Here is a 17,566-nt window from a genome sequence, read left to right on the forward strand (position 1 = left end):
ATCCAGTCAGCAGTTGGAGGAACACCTGAGAATTCTCTGTGTGCCACCTTGAGCTCAACTGAGGAAAGGCGGAATAACTAATATAACAAATGCATCTTGTATTAATCATTCCTCTCTTTGTTTGACCTTCTTGCTTCCATGGATAGAGCTCTCCAGTCTTAGAGTATTATTTAGCAGGTCATGTAAACACTTTTCTACACCTTTTGATGAACTGTATTAGAACATCCTCTGACTTTTAATGAAATTGACATAAATGTGATAATTTCTAAATGCCGATGGTGGTCAATTGCACACTTCATTTAAGTGAGAGATCCTGGCTCTAATCCAAACCATATTAAGCATTCTTGTGCATGGTGTGATTTTATTTATATAGTCTGGACTAATAATATGTGTTGTTGACATGATTGTGCTCTCATTTCCGGCCCCTTGAAGGATGCAATTTTCCATCCTGAACATTTTGCCAAGATGATTTCATTTAATCTTTCTGATGAAAAATATATATTATCTCAGTTTAGTCTATGAACAGTTTTGCTTGATAGGATGAATCTATGCACGTAACAAAAGTGATTGAACAGTGCTTAGAATGAGGATTATTGGCAGCCAGATGTGTATGTGTGCATTTCATTATTATTTTTAAATCATTTTTATTGGATGCATTACATTTTCATTTTTGAATATTTCTGTTTTTAAGAGGAAAGGAGTCCTTGGGTTCCCCATCCATGGACAATTCTTCCTCTCACTCACGAACAACCTCCACACATTTGGATTGACAGGAATGGAAGAAAATGATCCTATCTGAGCTACATTCTTACCCTGTCAGTGAAGTTTGATGTTTCTTTTGGCTTATACTCAATGGCAGTGACATGTCTGATCCTCCAATTTGCAGGAATACTAACAGTGCATCTTTATGTGCTATTGAGAGTTGACAGTTTTAGGAATTTGTATGGATTTCTGACTAAGAGACAACTCATACGTTTCACACTTCCAGTGCAGAAATCACTTCCATGTTAAGAAATACCATGAAGTTTAGGAACTGTGATTATGCAAAGGAATGTTATGCATGCAGTTTTGCAACGTGTATGCACTGCAGTAAAAGAAAATGTATTGTAAGCAAAGAGCTCTATTGTAGTTCCTCATAGAAAGATCACATGCATCATATCTGTGGGGATGTTGGGGTTAGAAACAAGCTCATGATTCTGGGTGGCTGAGATTATTTATTTAATTATGGAGGAAAAGAAAGCTTGCTTGTTTATTTGTTTTTGTATGGGCCTCTTTAGTAAGACTTCATTTTGTTTTGCAGGTTTTATGACCGACCGCAGTTAGCCTGGCCTTCACGTCCCAAGACGGATAAAGATATTGCCTACTGGAGAAGAAGGGGCCAAGATTTTAGCGTACTGTTGGGTTATACTGACAGAGGAGACTCTGAAATGAAAGGCATGGCAGTGCCCTGTGCCTTGTATGGGCTTGATAAGGAAAGTCAGTGGAAGGTAGGAGGTGGAATGGAGAATGTGAGGAGAACTGGCATGCAGGAGACCTGGAATGCCCCTGGGGACTATAGGTGGCAAAGTCTAAGGACAGAAGGTTGGAACCAACCAACCAACTTTGGAGGACTCTTGACAGATGGTGACAGAGAAAGGCTGCTTCAAGAGATGTATTCGGTGAGAGCAGGAGGTACTGCCATTGCCTCCCATGCGAAGGGGAAATCGCAATCTTTGCCAAGAGTTCTTTCACCAGAGAGCCTGCGGTGTGTTGAAATGCCTTCCTTGGTCAACAGCAAGCATTCGCTCCGTGGAACTAAAGCGACATCTTGCCCCCCAACTGGGTTTGGCTTGGAGACCTCCAAGCATCCTGAGCCAGTGGCCCACTTCCATCCCTTGCCCAAGCCTAAGTACGGCAGACCCCTGAAGCCCCCGTCATACGAGCTGCATCAGCAAACCAGGGGAAACCTAGAAGCCGGCTCACTCCAGGATGACCAACGGAAAGATGAAGCAATCTCCTCTTTGACCAAAGCAAACGATCAGATCCCGGATGCTTGCAGCCAAGACGCTGGTCTGGAGCCCCCTTTGTACATACCCCCTCCCTGTTACAAATCTCCAGCTCAGCAAAGTATGAGCCGGCATTTGCCTGGTGAAGTGCCTGACTATGATATGTGCTTTAATAATGGTATGCAGAGTCCAGTGGAGAGAACGAGAGCCATGCTTGGTTACCATCCCTCTGCTAGTACCTACTGCAAAGGTGAGCAGGTTCCTCGTGACAAGAAAAGCCACCTGAGGCATGGGGAGGGCTACCTGTCTTCCATCCAGTACATTCCTTTTGATGACCCTCGAATCCGGCATATTAAAGTAGCGCACCAAGACAATCTCCAGCAGGATGAGAAATACCCTGTGGATACAAATAGGACAGGCTCCCATGCCTTCCAAGGGAGCTCTCTGGAACGAGAGTACCACAGTGCCTTTTTCGACTCGCTAAATACTGCTGTGAAATGTGACCAGGTCCCTGGCAGTTCTGCACATGGCAGCAGGTGGCTAGCTGAGTCCAGCGTCGATCAAGACAGTAGTGCCTTGCCTATCCAAAGAGACGGTTATGACGCAGGTAATGGCTTGGATCACAGATACCCGAAAGGCAGGCTGTCTGTCCAAAGCTCACAGATGGAAACCCCCTGCGAGACCATCACTAAAGTGAAAACATTTGAACCTGGGACTGAGATCCAGAGCAAGAGGAGTTCAAAGAAAAAAACCAATGAGACAATATTTTGCTTGGTCTCCGTCCCAGTTAAATCTGAACTGAACCTGCCTGATACTGATAGGAACAACAACTTAACCCAGGGAGCCGAGGAGAAGAATGGGTTTGACGATAGCGGGGGTCTGCAGGAACAAAGTCTCCTCAGTACCTCTTCCACTGACTTGGAGCTCCAAGCCCTTACAGGAAGCATGACCAATAAGAATGAGCTACAAAAACAGGAGTTGTGGTGGAGACCAGAGTTCAAACAAACGAATGACCTCAGATTCCTGCAGCCTGCAAAGCACAAGGAGCTCCAGTACTCTGGCTCATGGCCAGGCAATCAGTACAAAGACCAGCAAACGCAGACCAGCTTCACAGAGGAACCCAAAATCTTGTGTCATCGTCTCCAACCCTTAGAACCCAGCGGCTCAAATACAGCGACAGCTCCACAGTTGTCACAATGCGGGGCATCCACTGCGGAAGCGGAACATCTATCTGTGTTACCAGCCGATGACAGAAAATGTAGGCAGGTTGGACTCAGTGCAAAAGCTCCGGGGTATCTTGACAAAGCTAGCAATAATTTGTGTTCTCGGACTGTAGTCCTTAGCCCGAAGGCATGCCAGAACCTGCCTTGTGCTTCGTGCACCCCTCCCCCTGGGCAGGAAAGAGAAACTAGTTATCTCATCGGGGAGGAAGGAAGCTCCGCTTGTAGTAGTACGGAGCTGTTTGGGCAATTCCTCTTGAAACCTGTTAGCCGCCGTCCTTGGGATATAATAAGTGAGCTGGAAAGTTTTAACAAGGAGCTTCAAGAGCAGGAAGAGCAGAGTGAAGATGGGGTAGAGAATGAGAGTATAGAGAATGAGGACAACCAGGAGTTGTCCTTTTCTAAGGAGAAAGGGGAGAGGACAGATAGCAGTGGGATCTCTAGGACTGATGGGCCAACCCAGGACCATAGACCTGGCATGCAGTCAGAAATGGTTATATCAGTCACTCCTATATTTAAACAGGAGAGGGATAAAGCCAAAGCTGAAAGTTTAAGTGCATCTGAAAGTTCAAGTGCAAGGGTCGTATCTTGTGCTAGGTCCCAAAGCTGCTTGCAGGCAAAAGAGGTGGGTGGTTCAGTTAAGGCCACAAATGAATATGTGGTTGCAGAATCAAGGAATCAGGAAGCTGGGAAAAGGACAATAAAACAGGTTGTGAGTCCACACCCAATCAAAAAAGTTCTGCCAGGCAGCTATGATGATGAGGACCACTACAATCCATTCAAAAGCATTAACTTCAGTGAGGAAATACAAGTTAAGAATCACAGAGATAACATCAACTTTGGTAGGCTGACAAAAAATGCAGTGCCATGGGATAACTTGGCTTTGGACAGAGGGTCTGTAGGGCGATTGTCTTTAACAAATAGGAACCAAGGTCTCTCTGAGCCAGATCTGAGATCTGTGGGGTTTGATGACGGTCAAGGGCCTGAACTAGATAGTCATGGGAAACCTATCACCAGTGAGATCCCCCCAGATGAATCGCTTCAGGCAAGAGCAGCTCGAATATTGGGTATAGAGGTAGCTGTGGAGTCCCTCATTCCTGACAAGAGCACTCTTCAAGATGAAGACTCTCACTCTGACAATGTCCCCCAGAGCCTTGAATTGCCAGAAGAAAGTGTGTCAGAGGGCAAGGTGGAAGCAAAAGTATCTTCTTACGAAGGAAGACGAAAGTGTGGCTGGACAGAAAGCTCCCTCTTTGTTGGAGACAGAAACATCTCATTGGGGTGTATTGAAGACCAGCGTTCTGGTCAAGCAATTTTGATAGCTGAACAATGTTTTGAGCACCATAGAGGTCTTAGTAGACCCAAAGCTGACCAGACTCCCTCTCCCGAGTCTGTTGTGCTTCCATTTGCTGAAAGAAATATGGTTCCACCTGGTGTGGAAAAGAGAGCTAGATGCACTTCAAAGGTGATTGAGACCTTGCAAGGCAAACTTGCATCAGCCCCCAGCCGAGCTGCCATGGACCGTTTGGTGAGGATGAAAGAAGTTGACTCGGTCTCTCGTATGAGACGTCTAAGCATAAAAAATGCAGATTCGGCGGAGGATGGAGATGAGGATAAGCAGCTAAAAGGCCCGGAGGAAAGAGGAAGTGACATTTCCTTTGGCCGCAATGAATTGCCCCGCAAACTGTCCCACGGGAGTTCCGTTTCCAAGCGCATCATCTCATTGGCTGAAAATGGGCTCTGGGACAACACGAGTGAGAAGAAAGCTGGAAGGGATTTAGTTTCTTTAGGTAAGACCAAAATTCCTCCAGGGTTTTTGTGGTCAGCAGTTTTGCTGGGTGATGATGGCTATACACTTCCTCTGAAGCCTCTTTGAAAAGAAAGGGCATTTTCCTGTTCCATCTCAAATATAAACTTTGCAGCTGCCATTTAATTGCAAGCAAGTGTATATGCAGAAAAATCTGCCAGTCGGTGCCTAGTAAAATCCATGCCTGGCATGTCATTTGATATGCACTGTTGGGAAAAATAAGACACTTTTGACGCTGCCCAAAGGGAGGGAAGATTCACATTGAACTTCAAAGATCTGGGGGGCGGGGGGCTGTATATTTTAAGTGAATAGATAACCAGATACATAGGTACTGCAGAGGAATAATCACATGTGATCTGAAATATGGGCTTAGTCTCCTCCCTCCCCAAGTGGTCTCCCCACTTCAGAAGACACTTAATCATGTTACTGCATAACTTCTAAGGTGACTATACATAGCACCTATAATTTTTAAAATGAAAGTCCCATTCCCCTTACAGTTTTTCCTCTGGAAACAGCTCCCTTAGGAAGGCTCACATGAAGTACATTTTTATTCAACAAAACACTTTATTCCTCCTCTTGAATTTTAGGTAGGGTGTGCAGCTTAAAAGTTCACGAGTCCACTCTGAGAACATGATGCTAGGCTACATGGGCCTTTAGCCTGATCCAGTAAAGTTCTTCCTATTCTGTCCCCAGGAGAAGTCGTCCTCTTTCCTCCTCCAAAGCTATATATCCTGCACCATTCCTAATTTGTGTTAAACAGTTCACATGGACCAGTTATCTCAGTTTCCCTCATTTTCATTTTCCATGCTTGGAATCCTGAAGTCAACCTGGCTGTGCCATTAGAGAGCACCCCTTTTGCAGTGGCAGGGCTCCAGTCGGGCTGGAATGCCCTGCTACAATCAGTCTGCAGGGCACACGCAGTTCAACTTTGCTTTTCTGTCTACAGTCGTACCGTGGTTTTCGAACAGCTTAGTTCTTGAACGTTTTGGCTCCTGAACGCCGCAAACCTGGAAGTGACTGTTCTGGTTTGTGAACTATTTTTGGAAGCCAAACATCCAACGGGGCTTCCGCGACTGCCGAAGCTCCTGCAGCCAATTGGAAGCCGCGCTTTGGTTTCCAAACATTTTGGAAGTTGAATGGACTTCTGGAACGGATTCCTTTCTACTTCCAAGGTGTGACTGTATTAGCTGTCTGCATTTATGTGACTGTTGGCATTCTGCATCAGTATGTAGAAAATGCTGAAAATATCAACATCATGGAAGGTAGGCTGTGCCTCCCCCCACTGTTTCTAAAACATGATGAATTTGTGAAGTTCCTTTCTTTGTAGTGGTTGGAGCTCAGGACAAAATTATTTCATGGTAGTGAGAAACAGAGAGAAAATGTATCCGAGCTGCTTATGAAAGCTGCTGCTTGCCCTCTGTCAAAACTCAATACCCAAATAACAAGTGGATCTGGAAATCTTTACTTGGGTAAATTATTCCTTGTAAGGCTTTCTGTATCTTCAAGGATATGGAAGTCATTATCCTCCAAAACATAAAGTATTCTGTATAGTCTCATTTATCTGTTTACATTTCTTGAGTTACATTTTGATGGGCAGCTGTGTAGATATGGAGTAGTGAATTCTGATTTAAATGAAAGAAATGTTAGCTTTCTGTTCATTTTTTAATTTTTTTATTTTAAAAAAAAATCTCATGGTATTAAAATAGGCAGGTGCATGGATTAAAGCCAAACTAGAAATGGAGGAGAAGCTCATTTCAATACTCATTTTAATACAGAAGAACCTAATTCTCAATCCCCCAACAATACATGAACCTAAACACAGTTTTCCTTTTAGATTCACACTGCCCTGAATTTCACAGTGCTGTTTTTCACCCAAGTAATGTGTACAAAAAATTCATAGGGGAAAGTGTAAATAAGATGCATCTTTGGTGAAGAGAAATTGCTTGCAAATGTGTACATTTTTGGCATACAACGGTATGTATATCTAATACATTCTCAGGACATTTAAAAATAAAAAATAAATAAAACTGAAATTAAGAATGGGAAAATGAGAGATGGAGAAAACCAAAACTGACTGACTGACTGATTCTTCCATCCTTAAGCCAGGTTCAGACAACTGACTCCCTGATTCATGGAGAATTATGTGCAACTTTGAAAGCTTCCTACGTTTATTATTATTATTTATGTGTTTTCCCTTTTCGCTTTTCACATCATTTTGCCTATGTTATAGCCAATAAGTGATACACTGTCAACAAAAGCTATCTCTTGGAACAATTTTGAAGCCTTGGGAACGACATGGCAAACATATCTATATTCTCTTTAATGCACTGTGCTATTGACATGTCTCTTCTTAAAGCTTCCTATGCACAAGAAACATGGAGTTATTGCACTGGTAGTGTTTTCCTGCACCTACTCCAGTGAGACTTCGGTTTGCCTTTGACTCACTGCAAGTCTCAGCATCTCCATTGCATGGGGTGACCAGTAGCTTTTGGATTTGCTTTCCAAGGTCCAGCCAGTGAAAGGCTTTCACAAGACCCAGTGAATAGAGCACCACAGCCCATATTTAATAATACCGAGAGCTGAGGTGGTCCAGTGGTTGGAGTTTCAAGTCCTACTGTACCATTTAACTCAGTAGGTATCCCTGGACAATATGTGACCTCTGCGATTTAGCCTGTGAAATGTGATGGCCACCATAAGGTATTGCTGATAGAACAAGCAGTGTAAAAATGGTCAGATTGTCTATTTTGAATGAAAAGGGGGGGGGGAGGAGCCCTTCTTCTTCTTCCTGGAATCCTTTGTGTGTGACCTGATTTGTCACCACCTGGGAGGGAATTAGCCTGCAATCTCCATCTTAGGCTCAAGCTGTGAGTGGAGCTCGTGGCTCTAACATGCAGCCTAATTTTCCTCCCCCTGTTTGTTTATCATTTCTCCTCATCCCACCACCCCTGAACTCAGGTGCAGGGAGCCTTTAGCTCTCCAGATGCGCCTGAACTACAACTGCAGTCATAGCTGGCCACGCTTGCTGGGGCTGATGGGAGTTGTAGTTCAGCGACATCTGGAGGACCAAATGTTCCCCTTACCTGCCCGAACCTGTGTGACCTCTTTGCCTGCTGAAGAGTCCCGGAGAACTCAAAAGCTCACCACATTAGGACCATCTTACCTAACTGCGGTGGGCTTTGGTGTCTTAAATGAGTTGACCATACAGCATTCCAGTTGAAGCCTGAGGGACCTGCATTAATGGAAAAGGGGGACTATTATAAATTGCTGGTAATAATCATGGCTGCCTTTCCTATTTTGCAGATGCCTACGATCCCACCAGAGTTGAAAGGGTGTGATGTGAAAAAGACACGAGTCTCGGGAGATGTCTGCCTTCCGCAAACGTTTTGCTGGTTTCCAACACAGGGAAATAGCTTTAAGCTTCCTACAAGCAGTGACTTCAGAGTGTACTGACAAAGCCCTCATCTCTGCCAGTGGGGGAAATAAGTAGTTCATATTCCACAGCTTTACGGAGCTTGCATGAAAGTGAGTGAGAGAGAGTGCACAAAAAATCTCTCACTTTGGAACCATCTGTTTTTTGTAGCATTAGGCCTTAATGCCTCTACTTGGCATGGGTTGGTCATTTTTTAAACTCTGCTGAGCCGTGTTCAGGCAGGATGGTAAACAGGATGAAGATGGGAGGGGTGTGAGGGGAAGCTGGCTTTTGCTCTGTGTAAAATGTAAACAGGGGAGATTAGCAAAATGATTTTTGAAAGAATGTGAATTTTCTGAGCTTAAACCTCCGAACCTCTGCACCCTCAGCTTTGTTTAACTTCGGTCTTCGTAAAGCAGGCAGCGAGCGAGAGACGCTGCATTTCCAGCTCGGGGGGGGGGGGGGTGAGTGCCGAAGAGGATGAAGACTGATTGACTGGCTGTGAAATCAGCTTGGACTTCTACCATTTGAAAGGGGCTTTGCTTTTTAAGTTTCTTACCTGGCATCTGCAAACAAACAAAAAATGCTCATTCCCCTCTCTCACACAAATCTAAAACAAAACATTGTTTTACATGTAATTACAACCTGTGCAACCTCTGCCCCCAATTTACTGTTTCAAACTGTTGTGCAACAAAACCAACACTATAACAACCCTGGCTACTGTTTTGCACTCACTATTATGAAGTTAGTTCTATTCCCCCCCCCCCTCCCATGGTTATGTTTTTGTAGAAACTAGAAACTCTTCATATGACCCAATTGCTGGTTTGATAGAGCAGACCCTTGTAACAAAGCAACTTTTTAACAGAATGTGATCTCTATTTTTCTACAGTATTAAGCAATTTGCTAACCGTTGGCGAGCAAGTTAAGATGGGTGTGTAACCCCCCCCCCTTCTTAAGCTGACAGGCTGTTCAGAGGAGCTAGCCAAGAAGCGTTTACTTTTTATATCTAGTGCACATTCCACATCATCCTGTTCACAGCTGCAACTCTCTCTGTTGTAAAAAAAGAGGTATGTGTGTATGTATATATTATATAGGATATATATATATCCCATAAATCAAATATGTATGTTTTTAGAAAGGCCAAAGTTTTTATTTTCTTATTGGTTAGATCACTGCTTCTAAGGACCCAACAGTGGCACCAATATTGCAGACTTGAAGTGCACATTTATTAATGGAATGAGTCAGTCTGTTGTGTCTTCCTTAGTTGTTGGGAGGGTCCTGTCTCATCCTTTAACTTCAGGATATGGAGGGTGCTGCTTGACACCTGTCTTCAAGTTGCCCGTGGCACATAGGAAGCCACACAAGAAGATGAAACTTTACCCATTTGGGCTTTGGCTGGTATTGAGGTGCTGCAAAGGTGTTAAGGGGAGCACCAGCCTGTGTGTCCAGGGTCAAGTCCATGCTGGGGTCTGGGGTCAAGACCAGATCTTATAAGCAACTCATAGCACTGGGCTGTTACACTATATGCATCTGGATTTTTATATTTCCCACTCATTTTTTAAAAATTATAGTTCTTGTGACCACACATAGACCTATTGTTGCCAATCTTTGAAAGCATTCCCTTCTCAAAATATTCCAAGTGTATTTTAAAAGGACCTTGTACATTCCCCTGGGATTACAGCTGATTTAACCTGTACAACATTTATTTATATATAGATATACTTTATCTGTTTTTGTTTGCTAACACACTTCTCAGTTTGTTTTTTCTTTCTGTTTGTATTGGGCGTTTTATATGCTTTTGCCCCTCCCCACCTCCTAAAGCCATGTTATCTGTTAAGCATTTCAAATTCCTAGTATCTTATTTTTGGGAGAACGGTCCTATTTGACCAAATATACAAATGACCCACCTCTTGTGCTTTGGCAACCACAATTGCTTATCTGTAACGCCTGATTCTATTACATAGAATCTTTATTAAATATTTAAAGTTTGTTATACATCTAAACAAGATGGTTGTACGGTTTCCTTTACTGGAACATGTGGATTTTCTTTCTTCTATAGTTGTGGGTGGACTGCAGCTCTTCACCCTTTGGGTCCTTTAAAAACTTCGATATAATAGTTCCTTAGCAAAAGAGAACAATCTGTTCAGCAGCAGCAAGCTAGTGGTTCCTGAAACAAATGAATAAATATTGTCAGGTAGCCGATTTAATTTACAAAATATCATATTCTTTAGAAGCTGCTCTGCTATGTAAAATAATTGTGCAAGAATGGTTAGCAAAATAAGTAATAAAAGCTCAGCAACAAAATCTTTTTTTAAAAAAAAAAGCAATAGAATTTTCCACATATCTATTCAGAAATAAATCAATGGGACTTATTCGCAGGTAAGTGCACATAGGAGTCCAGCCTCTGTAAAAAAGCAACTGCAGTGGACAGTATAAACTGTTATAGAACAGAACAGTAAAATGAGGCACAGGAAGACAGGGAACCTGTCAGGTCTTGTCAGGAAGAACAGTCCACAACTGTGACACTAATACTGGAGCGTCCCCCAGCTGTATTTCCCATGGTGGTGGAACAGAGCTTCTAAAGCCGGTTATATGCCTCAGGTGGGTTCATATGGGTGAAAGCGGTCCTTAAGGAAAATTAAGGTCATTCAAAAGTGCATATATCATGACTTGAAACGTGATGCAGCCCAAATCTGGGGAAACCATCTTCCAGGTCTGAAATCCCATGCTAGTCATGTGACCTGCATGAGATTGCGGTTTTGAAGAAAGCACTTTTTCAGGCATGGTGCGATATTGCAGACCCAAATTAAACACTCTTTCAAGGCAAAAACTCAGCTTGATATTGTGTGAAAGCAAGGTACCCCAAATGGTTGCCGTGCTCTCACAAAAAAAGAAGAAGAAGAAGAGATGTCCCATTTTTCCCCCAGTGCAGTTGGGTATGATATTGTAATGCTGCTGGTTGCTTCCTCATGAGTAAGAAGCTCCAAATTCCGTGGCTGGCTTTTACAGAGTTTTATTATATACATATGTACAAGACAGAGCAACAGAATCCATGACTGTTCTATTCCGAATCAGAATCCAGAAGCACCACCCTTCAGGACTTTTGCCAACAGAATGCCCTTGGCACCTTGAATCTCCTCCTCTGCTCCCTACTCTCCCCCCCCCTTTGCTGTTGGGGGTATGTTGGGGTGAGCGCCCTCTCCTCAGCCGGTACTGTCTCCCCTGGAGCCTCCCCCTCTTGAGCACTGTGGTCCGACCCCTCCAGCCTTCCCTCTGGAAACCTAGCACTCTCAGCATCCCCAAGGGTCTGCACTGCTGTCTGAGCCTCAGCACCACCCTCCGAAGGATGCTGCGAGACGCTAGCATCCCGGGCTCCGTCTCCATCGGAGATTCCTGGTCCCAACTTCCTGGACTCTCCACTGACCCCTGTTGGTCCCCTGACAGATATATATTTAATCATTTTGGCAACATATACTAGCAAATGTCATCTACCATATTGAGGCAACTTACCAACATTTGCTGGCATATCTCTGAATTTTCAGACATTCACAAAATTTGGGCTTTATGACATTCACAATAGCACACATCAAAAGCTCCCCACCCCCTTTGAATCCTGGAAACTAGTTTGCTAAACTTGCTGAGAATTTTAACCCTTGGGGTAAACTACAGTTCCCAACATTCTTAGGTGTGTGTATTTTTAATGTATAGTGTTTGCATAGCCATAGATTCATGCGTGACAGCACAAACCATATGTCAGTAGGAGAGAGAATGACAAGTTAATGCCTGTTTAGTCCACAGATATTGGCTAAATTTATGGAGCAGTTGAGGAAAAGCAGATACTTATTGCTAATTGCTGTTATTCATGCGAGTGGAACAAATGCTGCATACCACAATTGTTCATTTTCAGATTGCCAGGAGAGTCCCGTCTCCCACCCAGTTTGAGCAATGTGTTGGCAACGCAGCTTGGAGAATTACATGTGAGCACATGGGCGAAGGGGGAAGGAGATTAGGCAAATTCCACACTCGTGTTGACCAACACATGGCGGAGATTAGAAATAAAAAATGAAATCCTCCAGCCAAGGAAACCACAATAACATGCTGCTTATGAAACAAACGAAGAAATTTCCATCCTAGACAGCAGAAAACTCTGCCTTTGTGCTGGAAGCCTGTTGGTGAGAATAACCAGACCCATCCCAGGAGCAACGGCTGAGCTCGGAGGAGACAAGAGCATGGAAACACCAGCTAGCATCTTGACAAGTCCCCAAGATGATATAGTTCACCAAAGCAGGTGGTTTTTCTAGAGAGACCCTGTGACTGATTTCTACTGCCAGAAATAAATCAAAAGGTTTTCATTCCAGGCAGACCAACCCAGGGAGGTTTCAGAGCTAGAAGAGAAAGGAAGAAAGGCTAAGCAATCACACAGGCCTATGGATAATGCCATAAAATTGATGCTTTGCAAGCCTCCTTTCATGGTCAGGCAATATCTGAAAAGGACGATCTTTGCTGGGGTAACGTTAGAAGTGGCAACAGCTCTGTTTCCCTTCCTTCCAAGCTGACACTTCATCCCCGCCCCTTCTCAGTGAACTAGCTCCTTCCAATGCCAGGAGTTAAAAGCAGCAAGTGGTGGTTGTTTGGTTCTCTGCTCTGGAGGGTGAGGATAGCTTAGTGGCTCTGCAACTCATGGCAGACTAGGTCCTGCACTATGGAGGCTGGCTTGGCAGATTTGAGGTTTGAGGTCCAACTGCAATTCGTGCAAGCAGGAACGGCTAGGAGAGAAGTCTTAAAAACTCCTTCAGAAAATAAGGCGTGGTGGGGATATTGTCATGAAAGATGCATTTGATTTGTTTCTTGATTTACAAACCACTTTTCCTCCAAGGAGCTCAAGGTGGCATCCACAGGTTTTCCCTTTCCCCACTTCATTCTCACAACAACCCTATGAGGTAGCTGCGGCTAAGAGACAGTGACTGCCCCAAGGTCACTCATTAAGTTTCATGGCCATGTGGGGATTTGAACCCTGGTCTCCCAGGTCCTAGTCCGACACTATAACCATTACACCACACTGACTGTCTAGCTGGGGAAACTGCAGGCTCATGGCAAAGCCCAAGCCCAAGTCGATGTGGCAAGTAGTGGCACAGTAACAAATAGTCCCCAACTACAACCCACAAAAGGGGGCGAGAGAGAAGAGATCCATTTGTCAAGAGAATAGATTTTTTGGTCTCTGCTCTGATAAAGCCAGACTCGTTCGCTGAATTTGCTCGTGGCTTGTCTGTGAAAACAGGGTGACCCCCAAGCACAACATTTGGTCGTGGAGACCTGCCTCCTATTGACCATGGAGAAAATGCTGCTCTCACCTGCTGGAGACAGAAGACCTGCAGGTAGGGATGCAGGAGAAACACAATTCAGTTTGCATGTAAAGGTGAACTGATTTGCACTTCCCCAAATAATCTGTAATCTGAAACACAGCCATCCTTTACCATTCACAGCTCTGAATTTTGCGATACTGTACAGTTCTCTAGCCAGGTAATGTGTGCAAAAAATGCATTTACTAGAGTGCACCAGGCAACAAAATGCATATATTAGTGAACATAACATCGTTTCCTGCTTGGCAGGGGGTTGGACTAGATGGCCCTTGTGGTCTCTTCCAACTCTATGATTCTATTCTATGATATCAGCCCAAAATGCATACAAAGATTTGTACATTAGGATAAATCCATACCGAAATGCTGATGAATTTTCACAAAGACTTTTTAAAATATTGCAAAATCATGTAGAAATGTGGAGAACAGAACTTCAGGTTGTAAAAAGAGAGAGAAACAGTCACCCATCCTTACTCACAAGCAAGTTTCAGCGTTCCAATATGATTTTCTTTTTCTTTCTTTGTATGTGTTTATGGTTTATCTGATGGTGGGAGGTGTTAGTCAGTTGAACAGGCTACCTTGGAAGGTGGCAGGCTCTCCTTCATTGGAGGATTTTAAACAGATGTTGAGTAGCCATCTGTCATGGGATTCCTACATTGTAGGACTAGATCAGGCATCCCCAAACTGCGGCCCTCCAGATGTTTTAGCCTACAACTCCCATGATCCCTAGCTAACAGGACCAGTGGTCAGGGATGATGGGAATTGTAGTCCAAAACATCTGGAGGGCCGAAGTTTGGGGATGCCTGGACTAGATGATCCTTTGATTCCCTTCCAGCTCTACAATTCTGTGATTCTATGACTTTGATGCAGCAGAGGACTTGCCGTTCTGTATATCACTTAGAAGTAGCAATGCAACAGCGCTAGTTTTCAAGCCAGGCTTCTTTTCTTCTTTTTATAGAGTTCTCTGAAATCTCATAAACACTTGGCCCATTCCTATTGCTTCCCTGCTGGACCTGTCCTCTGTAAATTGGGATCACTGCAACCATCGCTTCCAAGATTTTCACCAGCTCCACCACAAAGCCCCTTACAGCATTACGAGAGAGCTGCCGGGTGTTTTTTTGGCCACTGTGTGCTCCCCCCTCTCCAGTACAGAAAGTAATTTATTCCCCCTTTTCATTCCAATTTCATTCATGCTTCCCTTGCAGCAAAGCAGACACCCACCCTGCCATCCATACAGTACATGGGAGTGGCATATCACATTGACTAGGCTTGGGCTGACGCCAGCATAGATAGAGCTATTGATAACAAAGAATAATTTTCCTGCTATCTGGGAAGGCCGTGAGCTATTCAGTGAAGATACTTGTTCTTGTCCAAACATGACATGGGATGGGGAATTGGACCACCCATTGGCGCCCATCTGTCAATCACCTGGCATCATATTATGTCAGGTGATTCTGAGCTCAAGTTGCAGCTTGAATTGTGCCCTAATTTTGTGCTAGTTCTATTTAGAGCAGGCCCATTGGAATTAATGGGTATGGCTAATTTAGGTTCTGTTCAGAGAGGATCTATTCTGCATAGAACTAACACTGGGTGTAACCTCAAGATTATTCACTTAGATATTTGTCTTTCTCTTCACTCTAGGCCAGGGAGTCATGTTTATATGAACTTTCTCTAAACTACGATTAAGGAGAACATAAATAGCATAGCTCAGCTTTATAACTGTTTAGAGAAGATGGATTATATACAATGGTATAATAACATTTAGCTTTACAAAATATGCAAGACGAGCATAGATAAGGCAAGCAAGCAAACACCAACTGTACTTTTAAAGGGCCTTCGTAAGTTCCGAAATTCCAATTAAAATATTATAGTTGATGCATCATTCAGTGGAAGAGAAGAGACATCACAAGCAGTTCTCTCTGTGTGTGTTTTGCTGAGACTGAGCATTTTTCGAATGACATGCTATGTCCGATTGGTCAGGCATAGTGGTGAGTGGTAGGAAAAAGAGATAAAGAGACTTAAAAGATTCATGGATTATTTATCATACCCTGCCTGTTTTCCAAGGAGCTCAGGGTGTCATGGGTGGAATGATAAGAAAGGAGATTCTTCCTAAACATACGGAAAAACTTTATGACAGTAAGAGCTGTTTGAGAAGGGAACAGATTCCCTCGGAAGGTGGTAGACTCTCCTTCCTTGGAGGTTTTTAAGCAGAGGTTGGATGCTTTAGCTGAGATTCCTGTATTGCAGGGGGTTGAACTAGAAGATGACCCTTGGGGGTCCTTTCCAACTCTGATTCTATGAGTTTATGATAACATTTTAGACTTGCAAAACTCCTGTGTGGTAGATAAGAGGGACGGAAACTTGCCAGTGCCCTGTGAGCTTCAGAGCTGAGGAAGAGCAAGAATCCTGTTCATGTGGCCAAATGGGATGTCAAGTGTGTTGTACATATTCAGGGGTTGTGTTAACTGTGTATTGTTCCCCCAAACACAGGCCAGACTCCTCCCCACCCTCCTTCTCTGCACTAGGAGAAACCGTGCTGCAAGCCTGTGTTTAGAGCCCTGCCAGTGAGATGTGTGTAACCCTGTTTAATAAACACATTGCCAGTGTCTGTGTGGTTCTTGAATCTTGACTGCAGGTCACACACTGAATGCCTTTCTGGGTAGGAGCAGGATCTCAGGCTCTGCCACATTTATTGATTATTTAGGTATGTGGAGGTGCCATGTGGTGTAGCCAATTGGCATGTGGTTGTTAGAGGTGGAGCCTGCCAATGCAATCTCACCCCCTTCCTTTTCCATTCATCCAGTATCCCACTGGTCATGCAAAAAGGACTCGAGATTTTACAAAAACATGGAGAGCTGCCACCTTATTGCTTCTCCAGCAGCTGAGATTGCACAGAACGCCAAACCTGTCGCTTAGTGCTATGTGCACAAGCATTAGCAAACCTCCAATACACATGCACCCCAAAGCCACTAAAATGTGGCTTAGCGTTATGTGCAAACGAGGATAGTGTCTCTCTCTCACAGGCATCCCCAAACTGCGGCCCTCCAGATGTTTTGGCCTACAACTCCCATGATCCCTAGCTAACAGGACCAGTGGTCAGGGAAGATGGGAATTGTAGTCCAAAATATCTGGAGGGCCAAAGTTTGGGGATGTCTGCTCTCTCAAGCAAATGGTGGAGCTTACATCCTATTTCCATTCTGTGGTTGGTTCCTTTAAAATGTGGGGAATTATTCCGGTGGAGTAAAGGTTTTGCAATAGCACCACCTACTGGATGGTTAATAGAAACATTCAAGCATAAGCTCCTATTGCGTTTAACGGTGTAGCTATTTCCTAAACGTTTTCACTGTAAATCCTGTAGGAACTGTGTTTGTTCTGTTCTGTAATTGAGTTGCAGACAAACCACTTCAAAGGGGGATAAAAAGACAGAATCCAGGGTGTGATGGAAAAATGCACAGGGTTTCAAAACCTTATCCTACTTGTCATTACTCAATACCTTTCATTTATTCTAGGAGAGATTTTTTTGCCAATAAACTCGCATGACTAACAGGAGCTGGGATAATCCCACAACCTACAGATGTTGCGGTGAACAAACAAGGCACCTTTGTTTCTTGCCCCATGGAGGGATATTTTAAAGATGCTGCCAAGGTAGCAATTAAAAGCACCTGGAGTGCCCTGACTAAGTTACAATATGCATCCAATTGTTAAAATCCAGGAAAATGCTAGGCTGGGCAAGGGTTGCCATACGTCCGGGAGCGATTTTGCAAAAAACAAACAAACCAAAAAACCTC

At 43.9% G+C, this 17,566-nt stretch overlaps 1 protein-coding gene across 2 annotated transcripts in view; it reads left to right on the top strand.

Moving 5' to 3' along the window:
* The window catches only part of JCAD (junctional cadherin 5 associated), a 36,579-nt gene extending 26,152 nt beyond the window's left edge, over positions 1–10,427 (top strand). The window contains exons 1-3 of one of the 2 annotated variants that reach the window (XM_088653415.1): positions 699–815; positions 1,301–4,995; positions 8,313–10,427. In XM_088653415.1, coding sequence (XP_088509541.1) covers positions 1,428–4,995; positions 8,313–8,347 — 3,603 coding nt within the window. In that variant the 5' untranslated portion in view covers positions 699–815; positions 1,301–1,427 and the 3' untranslated portion in view covers positions 8,348–10,427. Of the gene's footprint in view, positions 1–698; positions 816–1,300; positions 4,996–8,312 lie in introns of those variants that run through there. The other variant, XM_035129234.3, reaches the window with a different exon arrangement.
* The last annotated feature ends 7,139 nt before the right edge of the window (positions 10,428–17,566 follow it).

Source organism: Zootoca vivipara, chromosome 11 (assembly GCF_965207765.1).
Source record: "Zootoca vivipara chromosome 11, rZooViv2.hap1.1, whole genome shotgun sequence".
NCBI classification, from domain to species: Eukaryota; Metazoa; Chordata; class Lepidosauria; order Squamata; family Lacertidae; genus Zootoca; species Zootoca vivipara.